Here is a 21,738-nt window from a genome sequence, read left to right as displayed (position 1 = left end):
TGAGGAGAGAAAGGAAGAAAGAATGCTACATTTGCTAGGTTTTTTTTTTTACTCACAAGGTTATTTCCAAGAACAAAATGCAATGAAAAAATGCAAAGCAATGACTTTTTGTGCATTTTAGAAGGATGTGTAGTGACAAATAATAAAATATTTGACACTACACATAAATGTCATACACACATAACTATGAATATTTGTAGATACTACAAACGCTTGACAAAACAAATCATAATTTTTGAAGGAACAGTAGTTTTGTTTATTTGGAACAGATTCAGAGACTATATTTTTAAGCAATTTATTATAATTACAACCTACAAAATTTTAATAATAATTTTGACTTCCAAATGTATGTGTATATATATATATATATATATATATATATATATATATATATATATATATATATATATATATATATATATATATATATATATATATATATATTTATTTATTTATGCAACAGTTCTGTCTGGTTCTCAAATCTGATTGGCTGATAGCCGTGCAATATTCTGCAATATCAGAACTCCTACAGCCTCTTTACTCTTTGTGTATTACTCCACCCACATACAGCCAGCAAAAAGCAGACACGACAGATATAAAGTTTAAAAGATGCACGCTCAACTGTTTAACTGTCAGCTTATGATTTGAATCCGGAAGAAAGTAGTTCCTCATACAAAAGGGTTTTTGAGACTCTCCATGTTTGATTTTGTTTTTATATACACAATTATGCCGTCAAACTGTTGTATAAACGCAATACCACACTCGTAGCAGTGCATATATATATATATATATATATATATATATATATATATATATATATATATATATATATATATATATATATATTTCATAAATATTATCAAACCGGTTTCAACTTAACTACAGTTCTCTACTTAAATTGACAATTTAATTTGAGCTTTTTTAACTCTTAAAAAGTAACATAAATGAAAGGTTCATTTGATTCAGTTTGTATATGCAAGTTAACCACATTTGTTTTTTTGTTTATTAATTTTTTAATGCATTTTCTTTTTAAAAATTTAATTTTGCCTTTATTTGAAAGGACAGTGGTTTGACAGAAAGTTAAATGGAAAAGAGAGGGGGGTAGAATCAGGAAAGGTTCATGAGCTGGGATTCGAACTCGGAAATCTTCCAAATGTCAGCGACCTAACCAAAGTTCCGCACCAAATGTCAGCGACCTAACCACTGGGCTATTACGTTGACCTATGTATTTATTTTTACAGTATGTGGATCTTCTTAACCCTTAAAAAAGGATAAAAGATACAAAAATCACAAGACATAATATGGACAGAAAACTATGAGTGAGGGTTAAAGATTAACAGTCAAGTTGGCGTTAACACAAACGGTTAAAAATGGCTTCTGAAAATAGAACATACTCCAAAGGAAAACTTGACCAGTCCAACTGTTACAATCAATTAAAACGATATTACAATTGAACTTCAGTCTTCTAACAAATACTTAACTGTGACTTTTTTCACTTCTACAACATAGTAAGCACAATTCAAGTGCAGACAATCAAGGTATTTCACTCTTCTTAGCTATTTACTGCATTAAATGTACAGAATGTCACATATGTGCAAATATACAACACATACATCTGTTACAGTCACATTAGAAGCCCAAATGTGCAAGCAAGCATCCAGGAGATAAAGATGTCACTGTTTAAGCACTTAAAATGGAGATGCATTGAGCACCTGGTCAGTAATGTCTGCCTGTTTGTTTCAGATGAATTACACTGTGAGCATTTTAAGCCAGCCATGACTTCACCTTTACAGCTTCACAAGCCTATGGTTACACCTTGCATTTGCGTATGTTTGTTTGCTGGAAGCTGAGTAGTGGAACATTTCTGCTTCTGAGGCCACATGACTTTGACTGATCTCATAGCTTAGCAAGACATGCTTGTCATGACCACCGTTCTTCAATAATGGTTCCAAACTTGGGTTCATTATGTTTCTTCTGTTGAACACAAAATATGTTTTGAAGAATGTTGAACTGTAACCAAATATGACTGCTGCCTTAAAGGTGCAATAGGTAATTGTCTTCAGGAATATTTTTTGTTATGCTGGCTAAAAGTCTCTTCACATCCTGTCAGCATTCATTAAATTGTGGTCCAAGAAGTGCATTTTAATGTTTTGTAAAAGGTGTAGGACCAAGAAAAGTGCATCCAATCAAACTATTCTGTCTGAACATTACATGATTAGAATATGTAATTTAATACCTCTGCGCACCCTGCTCATGTAGAAAGGATTTTGCTAACTTTGGGGTGTTCACGGATGCGGTTCAGACAGAAAATGGCAGGCAAACATTAACCTAGACTCAAAAAATATAGTTTGCTCTCTTGTTTACTTATTTAACATGAGCTGAAGCAACACTATTCTTGAGATTTTTTTGAGACAACGTAATTGTTTTATGTTCAATCCACTTCAATTTGTTAAGTTAACCTAATAGATTTGTGTTGGGACAACAAGAATAAATTGTGTGGAACCCTGCATTTTTTTTTACAGTAGACCTTTTTAAAGTATGGTTTTGTAATTACTAACGATACTATACACTTAGTTTTCTCTCCAGTGAATGTTATGATGTAGTGATGTTGTCTAGTGCAAGTGCATGTGTTAAGGAGGCCTGGATGGTGATTTGCGGGGTGGGCGTTCAGGGCTATCAGGCTAACGTTTGCATTTTCAATATCTCCTATTCACAATCAATTTTTTTGTTGAATCAAATTAGTTAATAATCCCAATTTACATCAATTATTCATTTCTTCATTTTCTTTGGCTTAATCTCAGAGGTCACCGCAGCGGAATGAACTGCCAACTATTTCAGCATATGTTTTACACAGCAATCCAGTACTGGGAAACACCCATAAACACTCATTTACACACATACACTATGACCAATTTAGTTTATTCAATTCACCTATTGCGCATGTCTTTGGACTGTGGAGGAAAATGGAGCACCCGGAGGAAACCAACACAGGGAGAACAAGCAAACTCCACACAGAAATGCCAACTAACCCCGCTGGGACTTGAACCAGCAACCTTCTTGCTGTGAGGCGACAGTGCTAACCACTGAGCCACCATACCACACCTACATAAATCAATGAGACTGAAGCATTAAAGGGATAGTTCACCTAAAAATCATTTACTCACCCTTCACTTGTAAAAAACTGAATTACGTTTGTTGTGTTAAGCACAAAAGAAGATCCACTGAAAAATGTTGGAAACCTGTAACCACTGCCATCAATAGCAAGAAAAAATATACTATATAAGACATTGATAACATGATTTCAAGGAACTTTAATATATCTTTTGTGTTCAAAACAAAAAAAAAAAACAACACAAAACTTATGTTTTAAAACATTTAGTTGAAACCTGATTAACTTAATAAAATAAGTTAAAGTAACAAAAATATTTGATGTCATGACTTTTTGTTTTATAATTTTTTTAGTGTGGAAACTGGTAGTTATGGATTTTTATATTTGGAAAGAATACTATTGAAGTCAATGGCTACAGCTTTCCAACACTTATTTTTTGTGTTCAATAAGAAAGAAGAGAGAAACTCAAATAGGTTTGAAACAATTGGAGGCTGAGTAAATGATGACAGATTTTATTTTCCATTTTAAATGCTTACTTTATCTAAAAAAACATATTTAGGGCCATGTTGTTTCAAACTCGCATGCATTTTATTTTTCTTCACTGGATCCAAAAAGACGTGTTATTAAGTAAAATAAGTTTTTTTCCCCCCAAATAAAACTCAATGTATGGTTGATTTACATCCCTTAAACTTTTATTTTATTAACAAAAAACATTTTCCAAAATATACATTTTTATATATGTAAAAGATGACAGACTCTCATTCTAAAGGTGAATTATCTCTTTAACACAACACAACTATCTGAAAACACTGCAACAGTACCATCACATTGTAAAATGTTATTTTTAAAAAGCTATCTGAGAAGATAATGTGTGTTCTAATTTTGTGAGTTAGAGCGCTTTGTTGAGACCTGTTTAACAGTATGCATCAAGTGAGTGTCATTTTATAAGTGTTCAATGGAAAATATTAGTGTTTAAGTTATTTTAAGAAAGAGAGTCACCCAATGTTATTAATTACAACTAAAATAACCACTTTAGACTGGACCAAAGCCATTACTATGGTCTCGTGCTGAAGAACAAGATATTAATAGCATTTAGAGTTCAGTTTAGGTTCATTTGCTTGTAATAATAAATAACAGTCACTCTAACACTTAAAAAAAGACCCTGTACTATAAAGTACTGTCATTAACAGTTTTTTTTTTTCCAGGAACTAAAACAGACACTTAATGGCAAGCATCAAATGCAAGGAAACATTTTCACTGTCAAATATATAAAACAGTGTTACTTGCCAGTGGTTTGTCTGTTTATTAAAAGTTCCTTATTTTGTGTTTCCTGTCTATTTACAGTTGTGTGGACATTATGGGTCCACAATCTCTGCTCTGTCTACATTTGATGTTGAAAATTCAACTCTACAGTTTAACAAAGTGACTTTTTCATTGACATTTTAGTTTGAAATAATATAATGTATAAGTAAGAAATAATATATAAATAAATTAATCTTTGAAATAACAGTTTTTGCAGCATAAAATACAACACCAACCCAAACAATATATTACTTAAAACTATTAAAAATGTTTAGAAAAGTCCAGCTTTTTAAAGGTCGCATAATGCGATTCAAAAGCATAGATAAAAAATAAACAAGAATCACTAGATACAGAAAACTATTAATTTACAGATATTTTTCACAGATATATTTAGTGTAGTATTATTTAAATAATTCTAACAATACCAGAAAATAATGTGCAGCAAGATTATAAGTCACAAAAACTGTTTTGTAGCCAAATAAATATGCAATCTTAGGTGAAGCACAGATATTTTAAAACGAGCATATAAATATTTTATAAATAATAAGAAACTGCTCTTTGATGTACTGACTGCACATTTTAGCTTTCTGAAGATGTTTTTTTTTTTTGCCTATTATAGGACAGTATTTACACTGTAAAAAGTTGGCTCAACTCAAAATTGTAAGGCAACTTGCTGCAGAGCTATTTTGAGTTGACTCAACTTTCAACCCAAGTACTGAACTTTAAGTTGAGTAAACAAACAAACAAAAAAAAATCCTGAAGCTGGTTGCCTTAAAATTTTAAGTTAAGTGTACTTTTACTTTCACAGTGTAGACAACAAGCAACGTTGGGTGGTAGAGGTGGGAAAATGTCTGTGATTTGGGATTCATACTCAGGACACCCAAAGTGCAATAGGCCTATATGTCATTGAACTGCGAACAAGGCTATCTGTGCCAACAGTTGCTTCTTTTTTTTAAACAAAATAAAGCATGTGAAGCTTCATATACGTGTCAATAAAAATGTGTCATCACACAATGAAAGGTTTTAGGTTTAGGCCCTATTAGATTTAGACCCTTTATAAAGTTGTAGTGATAAATTATTATGAAGATTAACAGGATAGTTCAACATGTTTTAAAGAGTTACTTTACAATATTTACTTGAACATTTTTTTTAAAATAATAAATACATAATCATACAGGTTCTTCCCTAAACCCATCTTCAAACATAAACAATTCTAAGCAAAATATACGATTTTACACCTTATTAGGTACACCTTACTAGTACCAGGTTGTAGACCTAATTAGTTACTAATTTCCCAGATTATAAAATAGCTCCTTCATTACCATAAGACTGTACAGGTCCTTCTCAAAATATTAGCACATTGTGATGAAGTTCATTATTTTCTGTAATGTACTCATAAACCTTAGACTTTTATATATTTTAGATTTATTACACACAACTGAAGTAGTTCAAGCCTTTTATTGTTTTAATATTTATGATTTCAGCATACAGCTCATGAAAACCCAAAATTCCTATCTCAAAAAATTTGCATATTTCATCCGACCAATAAAGGAAAAGTGTTTTTAATACCAAAAAAGTCAACCTTCAAATAATTATGTTCAGTTATGCACTAAATACTTGGTCAGGAATCATTTTGCAGAAAAGACTGCTTTAATGCGGCGTGGCATGGTGGCAATCAGCCTGTGGCACTGCTGAGGTGTCATGGAGGCCCAGCATGCTTCGATAGCGGCCTTAAGCTCATCCAGTGTGTTGTGTCTTGCGTCTCTAAACTTTCTCTCCACAATATGCCACAGATTCTCTATGGGATTCAGGTCAGGAGAGTTGGCAGGCCAATTGCGCACAGTACTACCATGGTCAGTAAACCATTTACCAGTGGTTTTGGCACTGTGAGCAGGTGCCAGGCCGTGCTGAAAAATGAAATCTTCATCTCCATAAAGCTTTTCAGCAGATGGAAGCATGAAGTGCTTCAAAATTTCCTGATAGATAGCTACATTGACCCTGCCCTTGATAAAACACAGTGGACCAAAACCAGCAGCTGGAAAAGCACGCCAGATCATTAATGACTGTGGGTGCTTAACACTGGACTTCAGGCATTTTGGCATTTCTCTCTCCCCAGTCTTCCTCCAGACTCTGGCACCTTGATTTCCGAATGACATGCAAAATTTGCTTTCATCTGAAAAAAATACTTTGGACCACTGATCAACAGTCCAGTGCTGCTTCTCTCTAGCCCAAGTCAGGCGCTTCTGCTGCTGTTTCCGGTTCAAAAGTGGCTTGACCTGGGGATGTAGCCCATTTCCTGCACATGCCTGTACACGATGGCTCTGGATGTTTCTACTCCAGACTCAGTCCACTGCTTTCGCAGGTCCCCCAAAGTCTGGAATCGGCCCTTCTCCACAATCTTCCTCAGGGTCCAGTCACCTCTTCTCGTTGTGCAGCTTTGTCTGCCACACTTTTTCCCTCCCACAGATTTCCCACAGAGGTGCCTTCATACAGCACTCTGGGTACAGCCTATTCATTCAGAAATTTATTTCTGTGTCTTACCCTCTTGCTCGGGGGTGTCAGTGATGGCCTTCTGGACAGCAGTCAGGTCAGCAGTCTTACCCATGATTGCAGTTTTGAGTAATGAACCAGGCTGGGAGATTTTAAAAGTCTCAGGATTTTTTTGCAGGTGTTTAGAGGTAATTAGTTGATTCAGATGATTAGGTTAATAGCTCGTTTAGAGAACCTTTTCATGATATGCTAATTTTTTGAGATAGGAATTTTGGGTTTTCCTGAGCTGTATGCCGAAATCATCAATATTAAAACAATAAAAGGCTTGAACTACTTCAGTTGTGTGCAATGAATGAGATGTATGAAAGTCTAAAGTCTAAAGTCTAATGTTTATCAGTACATTAAAGAAAATAATGAACTTTATCACAATGTGCAAATTTTTTGTGAAGGACCTGTATATAAATATTGGAGTCCTGATGACAGTTATAACAGTAATGCCGCATTCTTCTTTAAAACATTTTTCCCCAGCTGATGTAAGATTAAAGTCATTTAAAAAGCAAACAAGATTGCATTAAGCTCTTGTTTAGAATATTGCAAAGACATTAATATAACGCATGACATTTGGAGAGAGAAAGCACAGGTAGTGAAAAAGGAAAAATCTTGCATGTATATATATTTGTCAAATGTCAAGATAAATGGAGTATCCTTTAAAAGAGTGTGTCCGACAGAACATACATTAATGCACATAAAAAAAAAAGACATATACAGTACTTGGGACTGTAGAACAGATGAGACAATATCAACTGCTCAAAGAGATGCTAGCACAGTTATTTGTATCGTTTAAAGAGTAAAAGGGCCTTTAGGTGCTGATTTACATACTCAAGACCTTTAGGCAGAAATCCCATTCTAAGAAAAAAAAAAAAAACCTTCAAAAAATCTGACCTTTTAAAGTAAGTTTTACCAGTTCAAAACAAAATTATCAGGTACATTCTTGGCCACATTTCAACCATTCAAGCAAGTCAAGTGTTGATTAATCTCTCATTTCGCCCTTGACTTTCTCCCAGGGCCCCAAACTTCATAAGAACCAAAAATGTTTTTCCTCTGCAAGCAAAAGAGTAAACGTCCACATTGCCAAATTCCTCAGTGCTGTTTGTTGAGCTTTGCAGGACCAGTAACCAGGGTTACGGAATTCCGATCGCAAAACCGCTGGACCCAAGCCCAGCAAAACATATTTCCAGCACTTGCTAATCTGAGGAAGGGAAGAAGGAGAGAGGGAGAGAGAGAGAGAAAAAAAGAGACACATTCCAAAACAAATTAGATTTAGGATATTCCTATTCCCCCTATTTCTCAAAGCGACAGAGCACATGTCTCCCACTCAGAACCACTCCGTTGGTAATATATCAGCTTTTCCCTTCAGCGCTTTATAACAGCCTTCGGCGATTTCCATGTGCAGGATCCCACATGGACGACATTAACATTCCAAAAGCGTTCTTATGTCGAACGTGTGTGTGTGTGTGTGTGTGTGTTTGCGCTCCTTAAACCCTATGGCCTGGCATAGACCGTGCATTCTTGGGGTGAAACCTTACTAAATCATTACAGCGGTCTGTGATAGGCCACTAAACATGGGTGGAGACCTGAGACGAAGCTTGTGTGCTTGACGTCAACTTTACATCTCCGCTGTTAAAGGATATGGCCCAAGAGGACGTATCTGATCCCATCACATGTCCAAACAGCCTTTTCCCCAAAGTGCAAAGTGACGGAGACATAAAAGTATTTACATAAACTCCCATAACAACAGAGGCTATGAAAACAAGATCTTTTAATTCAACCCTTAAAACAAATGCTTCACAATCATGTCCGTGGGTTTACAAATATTCAGCGTTCATAAATATATTGATTGCAAAAGGCACAGCTAAACAGGAGAGTTACCATGTTTAAAGTGCTAAAGATATGATGAAGTCCATATGAAAGGCCTCTGGTAAAAGGAAACAGAGTGTGTGTGTGTGTGCGGTCATACCTTTACTAGTGCAATAAACATGAAGGTACAGTTGTTTGGCACTGCTTTTGGTGTCTTAAGAGCTGTGCTGGCGTTAAGGGTCTTCAATCAATCATCTTGCAGAAACTATGAGTCCCCTGCCAAAACACATCTAACTTCTCAGTAAGAAATGGACATATACGGCATGTGAATTTCGATACAGATCAAAATATTCTGGAGTCATTAACCGTTTTGAGGATTGCCAGTCTTGCCCAGGTATTTGCAAACGGTGTTGGAGTTTTCCAGCTTCATGCTCTGAATGTGGGCGTCCAGCCTCTGAAGCAGCTCTTGAGAACGAAGAGTTTCCTCTTCCAGAAAGCGTGTGGTCACTGAGGTATTTGGAGATCCAGTGGAATCCTGGACAAAGATGGAGGAAATGACTGTTAAAGCTGTTGTGCAATGCTACTGTGTGTGTGTCTGTCATATATTCTTAAAAAGCAATGTGCCAAACGTAACGCAATTCTGCAGCATTCATGTGTACATTTTCTGCATTCTTGGTCAAATTGCCTATTTAGTGAGACATTACGCGGTCAGTTAAGTAATTGTAAAGAGATTGCTGGGAATGAAGAGCAAGAATGTCAACGAACGAGAAAAGGTCTTAGGAATGTACCCTTTGTTCTTATGTTTGTTTTCATGCACTTCTACTAATAACTATTAATTATTCATTCATTTTCTTTTCAGTTTAGTCCCTTTATTAATCAGGGGTCACCACAGCGGAATGAAGCGCCAACTTATCCAGCATATGATTTTCACAGTGGATGCCCAACCAGCAGCAACCCAACACTGGAAAACACCTATACACTCTTGCATTCACACACATACACTTCTGCCAGTTTAGCTTATTCAATTCAACTACAGCTCATTTCTTTGGACTGGGGGAAACCGGAGCACCCAGAGGAAACCCACGCCAACACGGGGAGACGATTTAAACTCCACACAGAAATGCCAACTGACCCAGCTGGTACTCAAACCAGCGACCATCTTGCTGTGAGGCGATCATGCTACCCACTGCACCACCGTCACGCCCTTAACTAGTGATTAATAAAATATTATTCCTTTCATTCATTCATTTATTCATTTTCCTTTGGCTTAATCTCTATTTTAGAGGTTGCCACAGCAGAACGAACAGCCAACTGTTCCAGCATATGTTTTCACACAGCAGATGCTCTTCCAGCTGCAACCCAGCATTGGGAAACACCCACAAACACTCATTCTCACACACACACACACACACACACACACACACACACACACACACACACACACACACACACACACACTAAGGCCAATTTAGTTTATTCCATTACCTTAGAGCACATATCTTTGGATTGTGGGAGAAACCAAAGAACCCATAGGAAACCCACGCAAACACGGGGAGAACATGCAAACTCCACAGCGAAATGCTAACTGGCCCAGCTGGGACTCAAACCAGCAACCTTCTTGCTGTGAGGCGATCATGCTATCCACAGCACCAAAATGACGCCTTTAATTATTTATTAATAAAATAGTATTCCCTTTAGGGGTTATACCATTCATTCATTAATTTTTCTTTGGCTTAGTCTCAAATTTAGAGTTTGTCACAGCGGAATAAACTGCCAACTATTCCAGCATATGTTTTTACACAGCAGATGCCCTTACAGTTGCAACTCAGCATTGGAAATAAACATATACACACTCATTTACACACACACACTCATATACTACAGCCAATTTAGTTTAGTCAATACCCATATAGCACATGTTTTTGGATTGTGGGAGAACCCAAAGAACCCATAGGAAACCCGTGCAAACACGGGGAGAACATGCAAACCTACACGGAAATGCCAACTGGCCCAGTCGGGACTTGAACCAGCGACCTTCTTGCTGTGAGATATACCATAGGTTTTACAAACAAAATAAATCAAGCGTAATGATTAGAAATTATATTTTGACTTCAACAAATGTCATGATGTGAGTTCCTGATATGGTTACCTTTTTTACTTGTTTTTTCATTTATTTTACATATTTTTTTCAGCACATTAATTTAGCTTGTTTGCAAATAAGAATAAGCAGATGTGTTAAAATCAACTTCAAATAAACCTGACAATGAATTTAAAAAAAATCATGTCAGTGTCCCTTTTTTCTCTACTACTCCTACTGACCAAAGGCAGAAAGGTGTCTACCGAGCTGGAAGCTTGAGCCTCCTCTCCGTTGGCCACTGCACTGAGAAGAGTTGCCACTCTCTGGGCTTTACGGGTTGAAGATGAAGATGAGGCAGATGATGCAGAAGAGCGGGCTGGAGACACAGATGTCTTGCTCTCTTGTGATTGGCCATCTGGGCGATAAGGAGAAGTTCGTGACAAGTTCTCCAGCTGTGTGAGGAGCGTCTGGATTTGCTCCTCATAGTGCGAGGCTCTTTCCTGCATCTGAGTCTCCATGGCCTGCAGCTCCTCCTGGTGTCTGCGCTGCACATCCTCATCAGCTCTATGGCAAAACACAGCTGCATAAACCACTAATTTTCACTCACTCGTTTAATCCCTGATTTATCAGGGGTTGCCACAGAGGTATGAACCATCAATTACTCTGGCATATCTTTTATGCAGCAGATGCCCTTCCAGCCGCAAGCACTTACATACACTAAACATTCAAGTGTTGTCAAAGTAAGATTACAGATCATTTTTTGAAGATTAAATTCATTTTATTCAGCTAGAACACATTCAATTGACCAAAAAAAGACGTTCTTTTAAATTTTCTATTTGTTAAACAGTATTTTATTAAAATTATCAAGCACAATAATTGTTTTCAACTTCATCACTGGAAAAAAGTATTTAAAAAAAATAAATAAATAAAAAATAGAAAAATAGAAAAGTACATTTTAATTGCAATAATATTACATTGTATTTTACATTAAATAAATGCAGCCTTGGGGAGCTCTCAATTAAAACTCATACTCGTGTGTATTTTTACTCTGTCAAAGTTTTGCATACCTGTTTTGCTCATTATACAAGTGGTTCTTGTTCTGATTTTGCAGCAATGCTCTCTCATATTTGTCCTGCCAGGTCTGATTGCTGGCCTCCATGCGAGCTCGTAGCTCAGTCATTTCTAGTCTTAGCTGCCTGTTCTCCTCTTCCAGACTTTTTAGAGAGGACACATAGCTGTCTCTGAGACTCGCCAGCTCTCCATCACCTCTCTGAAACAAATCGAATGAGAGCAATAACAAATGGAAAAAATAAAGAGTAAAAGCTAGCAAAACAGAAATATAAATACAAATCAAACACAATCTGTTTTGCATTCAAATAATTCCTAGTTTATAAAAAGTCTTTGAGGCAAGGTATTGTTAAGATGTTAAAATAACTGACTATTTCAATAGTCACACAAAGTTACAAAGCAATACATTTCACTTCTCAACAACAACAAAAATAAATGGTGTTAAAATTTTACAGGTAACACTTTACAATAAGGTAATACATTTACTAACATACACAAACAATAAAAAAATATTCATTACAGTTGTTCATGTTAGTTACCATTATATAATTAAAATGGAGTTGTTCATTGTTCATTCATGTTAACTATGGGTGCATTAACTAATGTTAACAAGCATGAATTTGGATATGACAAGGCACTAGTAAATGCTGAACTATGATTAATAAATGCTGCACAGATATTGTTCATAATTAGTTCATGTTAGTAAATGCATAACCTAATGAAGCCTTATTGTAAAGTGTGAACATATTATATTTTTTCAAAGAGACTCAAAAAAAAGTGATTTTGCATACAAAGAGACCACACTAAACTCAAGTAAAGTGTCTACTTTCATTTCTCAAATCAGAGTTCTGAATAAATAAAGCGCAACAGACACATTTGTGAAAATTAAGCAATATACTTTTTTAAATTTGTACATATTAACATAAATAGATAACAAGTGATCACAGTAAATTTTATTAGATGTTAAATTATTTGTAAAAAATATATTGCCAACACTGGCAATTAGAAAAAATACAAAAGTTTATTAAATGATTAGTGTTCTAAATACGCCTGACAATATATTTTGGTATATACAGCCATGAGAAAATGTGTGGACACCCTATTGAATTACATGGTTGTCTGTATCAGGACTTAGGCATGGGACAATAACCAGTTTTAAGGTTTTAAAACAGCATTTTTTTCTGTTACACTGTTCCTCAGCTATATGTACATGTATATGTTTTTTTATGTGTTGTAAGAAATCTGTGTTTTGTGAACTAATGAACCTAGCAGAAGTCAATGATTTATTTGAATTATTTAGCCTGACATGTTTACTGTTCCAAAATATAAAAGTGGATTGTAAATTGAAAAATTTAAATTAAATATTGTATATTGTGTTTAGTGGGGGGGAAATTTGTTGTTTTCTACTAAGAAATTTAAAAAACACTTATTTTAGAGCAGTGATCACAATACGTGAAACTATGATATTGCTATCAAAGGTTATCATACCGACACAAACTTATTAGGCCCATCCATGCCTAATCAGGACATCATAAAAATTATTAGGTCCTAGGAGGGCCTCCTTGCAATTTAGAAAATAAAACCTCAAATAAATAACTACACTAGAAATATTGCACAGAAATAAATCCATACTGGCAAAGTCATGGGTGACAAACTTAGAGGCACCCTATCTGTTAACATAGGGATTAAAGTACTTCTTATAAAATGTCTTTGATTATCTGACCATTAACAGGTGTGACCACCTTGATCAATGCAGACATTTTGGTCTGAAGCCATCAGGAGTGTGTGTTAACATTATGACAAGCTAGTAAAAACTTTAGCATTGATCCTTGAGAAGCAACTGTTGCTGTCATCAGTCTGGAGGCTGCAATACAGCCATTTCCAAACCATCTGAAATCCATTACTTCACAGTTGGAAAGTTTATTCACAAGAAGCATTCGCTGGAATATCACTTATTCAACAGGAAACATTCAAAACTGACACCAATATTCCCAGGAACAGACATTCCAGCAAATTCACCCCAAGATCAGACCTTGTAACGCCCAAAGAAATGGCAGAAAACTAAAGAACTTTACCACAGACTCTACAGGCCTCATTAAACAGGTGAAATGATAAAGTTAATTACAGTACAATTAAAAAAAAGATGGGACAACTATGGCATGTTTGTACGGGTTGCCAGAAGCCTTGACTCTAAACATAGACTAAAAAAAAATGTCAGCACATTCGCAAGGTTTAAAAAAACACTGTGCGGACCATAAGACTTGTAGAACAACAAAATCATCCAAGGTGTTGCAATAGCCCAGTCAAAGTCCAGACCTCATCCTTACTAAACTGCTGTGCTGAAAGCTGTGCAAAACAAATGCCCATATACCTCAAGAAATTAGAACAACATTGTAAAAAATAGTGGGACAAAATTTATTTTGAAGAACCTGGAAGATTAATAAGTCATGAACAAATGTTATTACTTTAAATGATTGAAGTGGATAAATGAAGTGGATCTACCAGAAACAAAATTACACAGTGTCCCATGGCTTCTAAATCTTTATTTATTTATCAATAATGTAAAATGTGGTATTGTTGTTTATGTAAGGTTATATTTTACAAATTTATGTTTTATTTTCCAGATAATGTTTTATTATGTCCTGATAAGTAAAATCATGGAATAAACGTTTCATATGGCTCTAAATTATCATTACACTAAATAACATTGTACTGTATTTCATGGTAATGTATTAAAGGTGCAGTAGATGATTGTCTTCAGAAACATTTTTGTTGTGCTGGATGAAAGTCTCTTCACATTCCACTAGTAATGATTAAAGTAAATGATCTAAATGTATTTATATGTAATTTTATATTCTGGGTAAGGCATAAAACTAAAAAATGTTTATCCAATTAAAGGTTTTGTAGATCAGCCGTTTGCTTGGCGTGCCATGTTCACGTGCACACAAGAGAGAGAGAGAAAGAGAGAGAGTGGCAAAAACAAACGCTGAATTTTAACTTTTTAAAATCCTGAATCAATTTTGTAGCTACTTTTGCACGCTGGAGGAAGGATGATACCATGGGTAAAATATATAGTTTTTTTTAGACAGGTAATGTTATGTTTTAAAAGTATTTTAGTCGCGCAAAGCGTATGTAGATTGTGTTGTGTTACGAATGGATTATATGCATAAAAGTGTTGTTCAGTCAGTGAAATCTCCTGGCGAAAGATTGATGTGACTATTTTCAATTTCATAAAGGACCTTTTACAGCATCAATAATTTAGATTTTTATTTAGTTTTACAACCAAAGTAAACAGCCTGCTTTACTGAGGTGAAGTTGGTTTTATATTTACATTGGTTCATTTTTGAACAATGACAACTTCTGACGCGCTCACTATATTGTTAACCATGCTACTTTGAATGTTCGGTCTGAAATAGCATGTAAGTATGGCTTAGTAATAAGTGTAATTTATGCACACCACTGGTCAAGCACAAAAGCACACAGTAGTCGTTTTAGGACAAAGCATGTGAGAGAGTTAGAAAAGTTTCGCTTGTTACACAAATGAAAACATGCTAGATATAATACAGTTTTTCGTTTAGAGTTGTAGTTTTATAAAGTACCATAAAGTATTCTAACTGAAATGACATGAATGACATGATCTAGTGGATCTCGGTCAAATTTAATGTGCGTGTTCATGGTATCAGGAGGCATTTTGGACAGCAGGGGAGGGACTGTGTTTCAAACATATTATGCTAATTGGTTAGCATTTAGGCAGATCACCTACTGCATCTTTAAATACATGACAGACTTTTCTATTTTCTCGATTTCCTTATTTTTCTTAGAATAAAATGGAACAAATTCTAATATATGGAAAAACTAAATTTTAATTATAAGCCTTTTGACTTTAACCCATATCTAATAATTACTATGCAAAGAATCAAAACCTTAGGTGATTGTGACTCGACTCTCTCCAGAAGATCATTCAGATGCTGATTCTCAAGCTTTAAGGTTTCTAGCTGGACCTGTGTCACCTACAGAGCCAAGAAAAGAGAACAACCAGTTTACGCACAATATTAAACCAATAATTCCAAACAATTAAAAACAGATCTACTATTTTATTTTCATGAACGACAAGTTTTTTCTGTATTTGGTGTTACTTATTGTCATCTGCCTAATCTAAAGCCGTTTAAAGTGTGTTTTGGTGAACCTTAAGTTCTGATGCCCTTCGCTCTGCTCTCTCCACTTCTGCTCGTAACTGTCTCTCAATGCTGGAGGTGGAGCCAGTGAGTGTGGCAATGGTGATGTCACGCTGATGAAGTTCACTAGTTAACTGAAAAACTTCCTTTCTCATTCCCTCCTGCTCACCACAGCGGGTCTGTTCGGCCCTCTCAAGCTCATCACGCAACTGCAGAAAACACAACAACGCAAAAAGTTAAAGCGATAGTTCACCCTAAAATGTAAATTCTATCAACACTTACTTCACATGTTCCAGACTTATTTGAGATGTGTTCTTATATTAAACACAAAAGAAGATGTTTGGAAGAATGCTGATAGTCACTAGCTGGGTGTCCATCACCCTGTAATAATGCACATTTTGAAATATCAAATCAAAAATGTGAAATTTTGAATAAACCCACGTGATTAATCGGCTGTCTCCATTATGCTTACATTGTTGAATGTTGGTTACTAAGTTACCAATACTATAGTCAACAGCTCTGACAACTAGATGTTAAAGTCCGCGTGAAACAGAATTCTGTGACTTTTATTTCAGCATGTTAATATCCTTTAAACTGATACCAAACATTAAGTTGGGGGTGGGGCTTTCTTTTTGCACATCATAACCTCACATGAAACTAAAGGTAAGAGGGGTGTGATTAAGAATATTATGGCTGAATCCATTAAACTGATGTCAACTGAAATCATTCCAAATGTGTGAAGCAAATAGTCAGAGTTTAATTAAAGATTTCCAAAATGCATAAACTTATTCACCTAAAGAATATCAATGACTTTGTTTACATGGACATGAGTCAAATTATTTGCCTTAATCTGAATAAGACAACAATATGATTAAGTTGTTTACATGAGTTGCTTTTTGAATGTTCCTTTCATAATCATATTTAACATATTATAGCATATAATTCGATTAATGTCATCGCGTCACCACACTGCACATTTCCTTTGGTGTTTCATTTATCATTGGGTGTTTTATTTTTAAGTTGTCAACTTTAACTGGAGTTTGGCCCTTTCATTTTCATTCAGAAATATTTTTTGAGCATTCCCCTATGACAAATGAGATACTGGATGCAAGTTTGAACTGCTGGAAGAGTGTTGTTTGTAATGGAATTTCATGTTTGAGAAAAAAACTTTGAGCGCGTGAACTTTGTAACAACATTCATTGTGTGTGACTCATTGATACTTATTGGTAAAGTTCTTACAGTAGTATCTCACAATGCAGGTGTCTGTGGTCCTTCACTAACTCAGTAGGAGCAGAGAATAGTGTCAAACAGCCAAGTATATATAGACTATCCTAGCACAAAATGCAACGAAAATCCTACATGATGGTAATTGTTCAATTAAGGTGTTTACATGTCTCTACTGCACTTCAATAATGCAACTAAAATCGGATGTCTTAATTCGATTTCTGTTTGGTTCAATTATGAACTTAATCAGATAAAATTAATCAAAAATCGCTGTTGACATGGTAAATTCTTAATCAGAGTATTGTCTTAATCATATTAAAATCTGATTATTGGTGTCCATGTAAACGTACTCAATGTGTGCTAGCAAAATAAACATTTTATATTTAGATTTCATATTTTTAAAGAGGCTAACTTAACTTATCGCAACTTATCTGAAGACGGGGGAGGGATGCGGTGAAGAGGAGTGCACGATATATTTGAGAACCAAGGGGAGACCATCGATTTCCGGGAGATTATAATTCATTTGCGGGCATCTGGGAACCTCTATGCATATTTTTCAAAACATTTCTAAACATAATAGTTTTAATTACTTATCTCTCATAACTGATTTATTTTATCTTTGCCATGATGACAGTAAATAATATTTTACTAACTGTTTTTCAAGACCCTTCTATACAGCTTAACATGACATTTAAAGGCTTAACTAGGTAATTAGGTTAACTAGGCAGGTTAGGATAATTAGGAAAGTTATTGTATAATGATGGTTTGTTCTGTAGACTAACGGGAAAAAAATATATAGCTTAAAGGGGCTAATAATGTTGACCTTAAAATGGCTTTTTAAAAAATTAAAAGCTACTTTTATTCTAGCCAAAATATAACAAATAAGACTTTCTTCAGAAGAAAAAATATTATCACATATTTTATACATAATGTGAACATCTCCTTGCTCTGTTAAACATAATTTGAGAAATATTTAAAAAAGAAAAAAATTCTAAGGGGGGCTAATAACTGACTTCAACTGTACGTGTCAAGGACTACTAGTTTTAAACATTCTTTATAACATCTTCTTTTGTGATCAATAAAAAAAAAAATCATAAATGTTGGAAACAACTTGTAGGTGGGTAAATGTTTATATGTGGGAGAACAATCCCTTTAAATGAAACCAAATTTAATTGTCAGCAATTTGTACACATTAATTAATCTTTTCTCACAATCTCTCACTGTGAATGACACAGCATAGTGTCTGCAAATAAAAACCTCAAACATTATTGCTTATTAAGCGTACACGTTTGTTTTCAGCTGTACAGCGACTGTGTTCCTCCTCCATCTGTTTCCACTCATGTTCTCGCCTGCTCATCTCTGCTTTATACTTCCGCATGCTCTCCAACCTGACAAACCAACATGGAGATCAATGTTTATTTTTTAGAAGAAGGTTGTAATCATTAGTTGATGATACTTTGTCAAGTATAGACTTTTTAAAAACATCTCACTTGTCACGAAGTCTCATGACTTCAGCCTTCAGGTGGCTCTCACAGGTCTGGGAACTGTTCAGCCTTGCTGTGACTTTCTCCAGATCTTGTCTAAGGGAAGCCAAGTTTGGAGCAGAACCAGGTGATGACAGACATTCCTCTAGAGACCTTAACAAAGAGATGAAATATTATTTGTAAAGCTGTATACTGAGCTTGAAACTTTCATGGACAGTTGTTAAATGATGAATGTAAAGATATATATTTCAGTGTGTGTAAACAACATTTAAACTCCGATGTACCTAATGACTTGCTCTTTGGCTTGCAGGGTTTGGTTGAGTCGGTTCACTTCTCGCCGTAACTGCTGCTGCTGGACTCCCGTGCTGCGTACAAACTGATCCTGAGCATCCAGTGTGGCTTTCAGCTCCTCTCGCTCTTCACTCAGAACCTAAAGAGAATATCTTTACTGTTATTTAACCTATTGCATTTTTGATATATATATATATATATATATATATATATATATATATATATATATATATATATATATATATATATATAAATATATATATATATATATATATATATATATATATATATATATATATATATATATATATATATAGTAGGTAATAATTTGCTTGTATGCTTTACCACCAAAGAAATGCTTAAGCTATTAAATCGGTATCGAATGTTGCCTTCAAGTCATGATGGAATGATCATTATTTACGAGGTGAGTTTTATGACCTTTTCAAAATAGAAACAGTATAGAAAAAGTGCCATAAAAGTATTTAAAGAAGTGATGCAAACAAGTTGTTCACTTTATTACTGAAGCCATATGTTGTGTGAAATACATTCCAAAATGTAGGATTCCCCCTCCAATGAATTGAGACTGAATCACTAAACCAGTAAGGTGAACTCAAGAACTAAACTAGCTGATGCTTGAATAATCATTCAACAATATAGTTAAAGTCAGAATTATTACCCCCACTGAATTATTAGCCTCCGTTCATTTTTTCCCACAATTTCTGTTTAACGGAGAGAAGATTTTTTTCAACACATTTCTAAACATAATAGTTTTATTAACTCATTACTAATAATTGATTTATTTTATCTTTGTCATGATGACAGTAAATAATATTTTACTAGATGTTTTTCAAGACACTTTTATATAGCTTAAAGTGACATTTAAAGACTTAACTAGGTTAACTAGGTTAAATAGGCAGGTTAAAGTAATTAGGCAAGTTATTGTTTAATGATGAATTGTTCTGTAGATTATCGGAAAAAAAAATTGCTTTAAGGGGCTAATAATTTAGATCTTAAAATGGTTTTTTTAAAAATGTAAAAACTTCTTTTATTCTAGCCAAAATGAAACAAATAAGACTTTTTCTAGAAGAACAAATATTATGAGACATACTGTGAAAATTTCCTTGCTCTGTTAAACATCATTTGGGAAATATTTAAAAAAGAAAAAATAATAATAATCAAAGGGGAGTTAACAATTCCGACTTGAACTGTATGTGTGTGTATGTATGCATGTATGTATGTATGTATGTATGTATGTATGTATGTATGTATGTATGTATGTATGTATGTATGTATGCATGCATGTATGTATGCATGCATGCATGTATATATATATATATATATATATATATATATATATATATATATATATATATATATATATATATATATATATATATATATATTTTTTTTTTTTTTTTTTATATATTTATTTATTACAATGTTTTTAAAGTTTATGGCTTCATAAGATGCAGCAATATAATATCCAAAACCAGTAGTTTAATCTAAAGTCAGATCCAAACAATTGACATGATCACTTTCTATGATGTAATTAAGCTTATTAAAATATTTAACTAAGGTTATTTAATGCACATGTACATAAAACAGACCTTTCTGGTTCTCATCACAGTTTTACCCATAAACACTGAACATATTCCATGAGTTGGGCAAGACAAGCAATAAACAATAACATTCTGATGTATTGCAGGTGGCCAGAATGATGGACAATATTGGCAAACGTTCAGTAAACTATTGGGAAAATTTGCTACATTCTCTACAATTAATTAACTTGTAAACAATTTATGTAGTTGCATTTAATCATCTTTGATTGTTTGCAGTAAATAAATAAGAATGAATCAAAGACTTTCATTTGCCTTCTATTTTAGTCATTTAACTTTTTTTCATGTTTTGAAACATTTAGAAAAGCCTAAATAAAAACTCAAGTCTCCATGTCTCATTTTGGAAATTTTTGATAAAAAATTTCAGATTAAAAACAATTATGAGAGAATGTTAAAAAATTGCTTAATTTGTTTCAAATAAAAAAAAAAAAGATTACCCAATATTTAATTGTGGGATACCTGTCCTATTAAGCTCCACTTAACACAAACGAAGATTTTATGGAAAATGCTGATATTCAGAAATGTTTGGTCTACACTGTGTTCCATCGTGAAGAACCACTTGCAGCACATACTGCCGGAAAAATAAAATCAAAGCAATGTTATCGCCCCCTAGTGGCTAGCTTCAGTATATGTAACACACACCGCTCTCCTTACAAACAAGTGGGATGTAAACCAAACTAAAATCATTATCTAAAGACGGTTTCCGTCAGCTTTTATGACACTGATTTAACTTCTGTTGTTTTATTTTTAGCGTTTTAAGATTTAATGAGATTTAGTCAGTTTATTAGACATGAATTAATATCATAATTGTGAGCTTATGATTGGATCTATGGTAGTTTAAGTGACCACTACTTCAGCTCATGAACACTGTGCAAGACAACAGCATCTACATCAAGGATATTTTGGTTTCATTTTTATTAGTGAAAGAATGAGGATTTTCATCTTACTTCACAGTCTCTCCAGAAAAATATGAAGACATCATCTTCCTCTTGCTACTCAAACTACTCTTGAAGAACTATGTTCTACAGGCCATCTCTACATCTAC

At 34.4% G+C, this 21,738-nt stretch overlaps 1 protein-coding gene and 2 long non-coding RNA genes across 52 annotated transcripts in view; 2 read left to right on the top strand and 1 right to left on the bottom strand.

Annotated features, from left to right (window-relative positions):
- Positions 1 to 11,863, top strand: part of LOC141386289 (uncharacterized) — a 167,327-nt gene extending 155,464 nt beyond the window's left edge. Inside the window, exon 4 of the long non-coding RNA XR_015493736.1 lies at positions 9,618 to 11,863. This is a non-coding gene — a long non-coding RNA (uncharacterized LOC141386289). The remainder of the gene's footprint in view (positions 1 to 9,617) is intronic.
- Positions 1 to 21,738, bottom strand: part of cep63 (centrosomal protein 63) — a 46,048-nt gene that overhangs the window by 2,045 nt on the left and 22,265 nt on the right. For 10 of the 50 annotated variants that reach the window (XR_015492590.1, XR_015492596.1, XR_015492603.1 and 7 more), the window contains 10 exons: positions 19,071 to 19,216; positions 18,793 to 18,939; positions 18,588 to 18,690; positions 16,090 to 16,287; positions 15,827 to 15,913; positions 11,903 to 12,105; positions 11,099 to 11,399; positions 9,125 to 9,293; positions 8,919 to 9,034; positions 7,102 to 8,150 (listed from right to left, as the gene is read on the bottom strand). Coding sequence is in view for 23 of the 50 variants with exons in the window: in XM_087255264.1 (XP_087111390.1) it covers positions 9,002 to 9,048; positions 9,125 to 9,293; positions 11,078 to 11,399; positions 11,903 to 12,105; positions 15,827 to 15,913; positions 16,090 to 16,287; positions 18,588 to 18,690; positions 18,793 to 18,939; positions 19,071 to 19,216 (1,422 nt within the window). In the remaining 27 variants the exon portion in view is untranslated. 50 annotated transcript variants of the gene reach the window in all.
- On the top strand, positions 15 to 2,509 carry LOC147836370 (uncharacterized). The gene is made up of 2 exons (XR_015493733.1): positions 15 to 246; positions 1,175 to 2,509. It is a non-coding gene; the product is annotated as an uncharacterized LOC147836370 (long non-coding RNA).

The sequence above is a fragment of the Danio rerio genome, chromosome 6 (assembly GCF_052040795.2).
Source record: "Danio rerio strain M-AB ecotype USA chromosome 6, GRCz13ab, whole genome shotgun sequence".
Classification (NCBI taxonomy): Eukaryota; Metazoa; Chordata; class Actinopteri; order Cypriniformes; family Danionidae; genus Danio; species Danio rerio.
The sequence above is the reverse complement of the archived record's forward strand: the minus strand, read 5'-3'. Positions and strand labels throughout refer to the sequence as shown.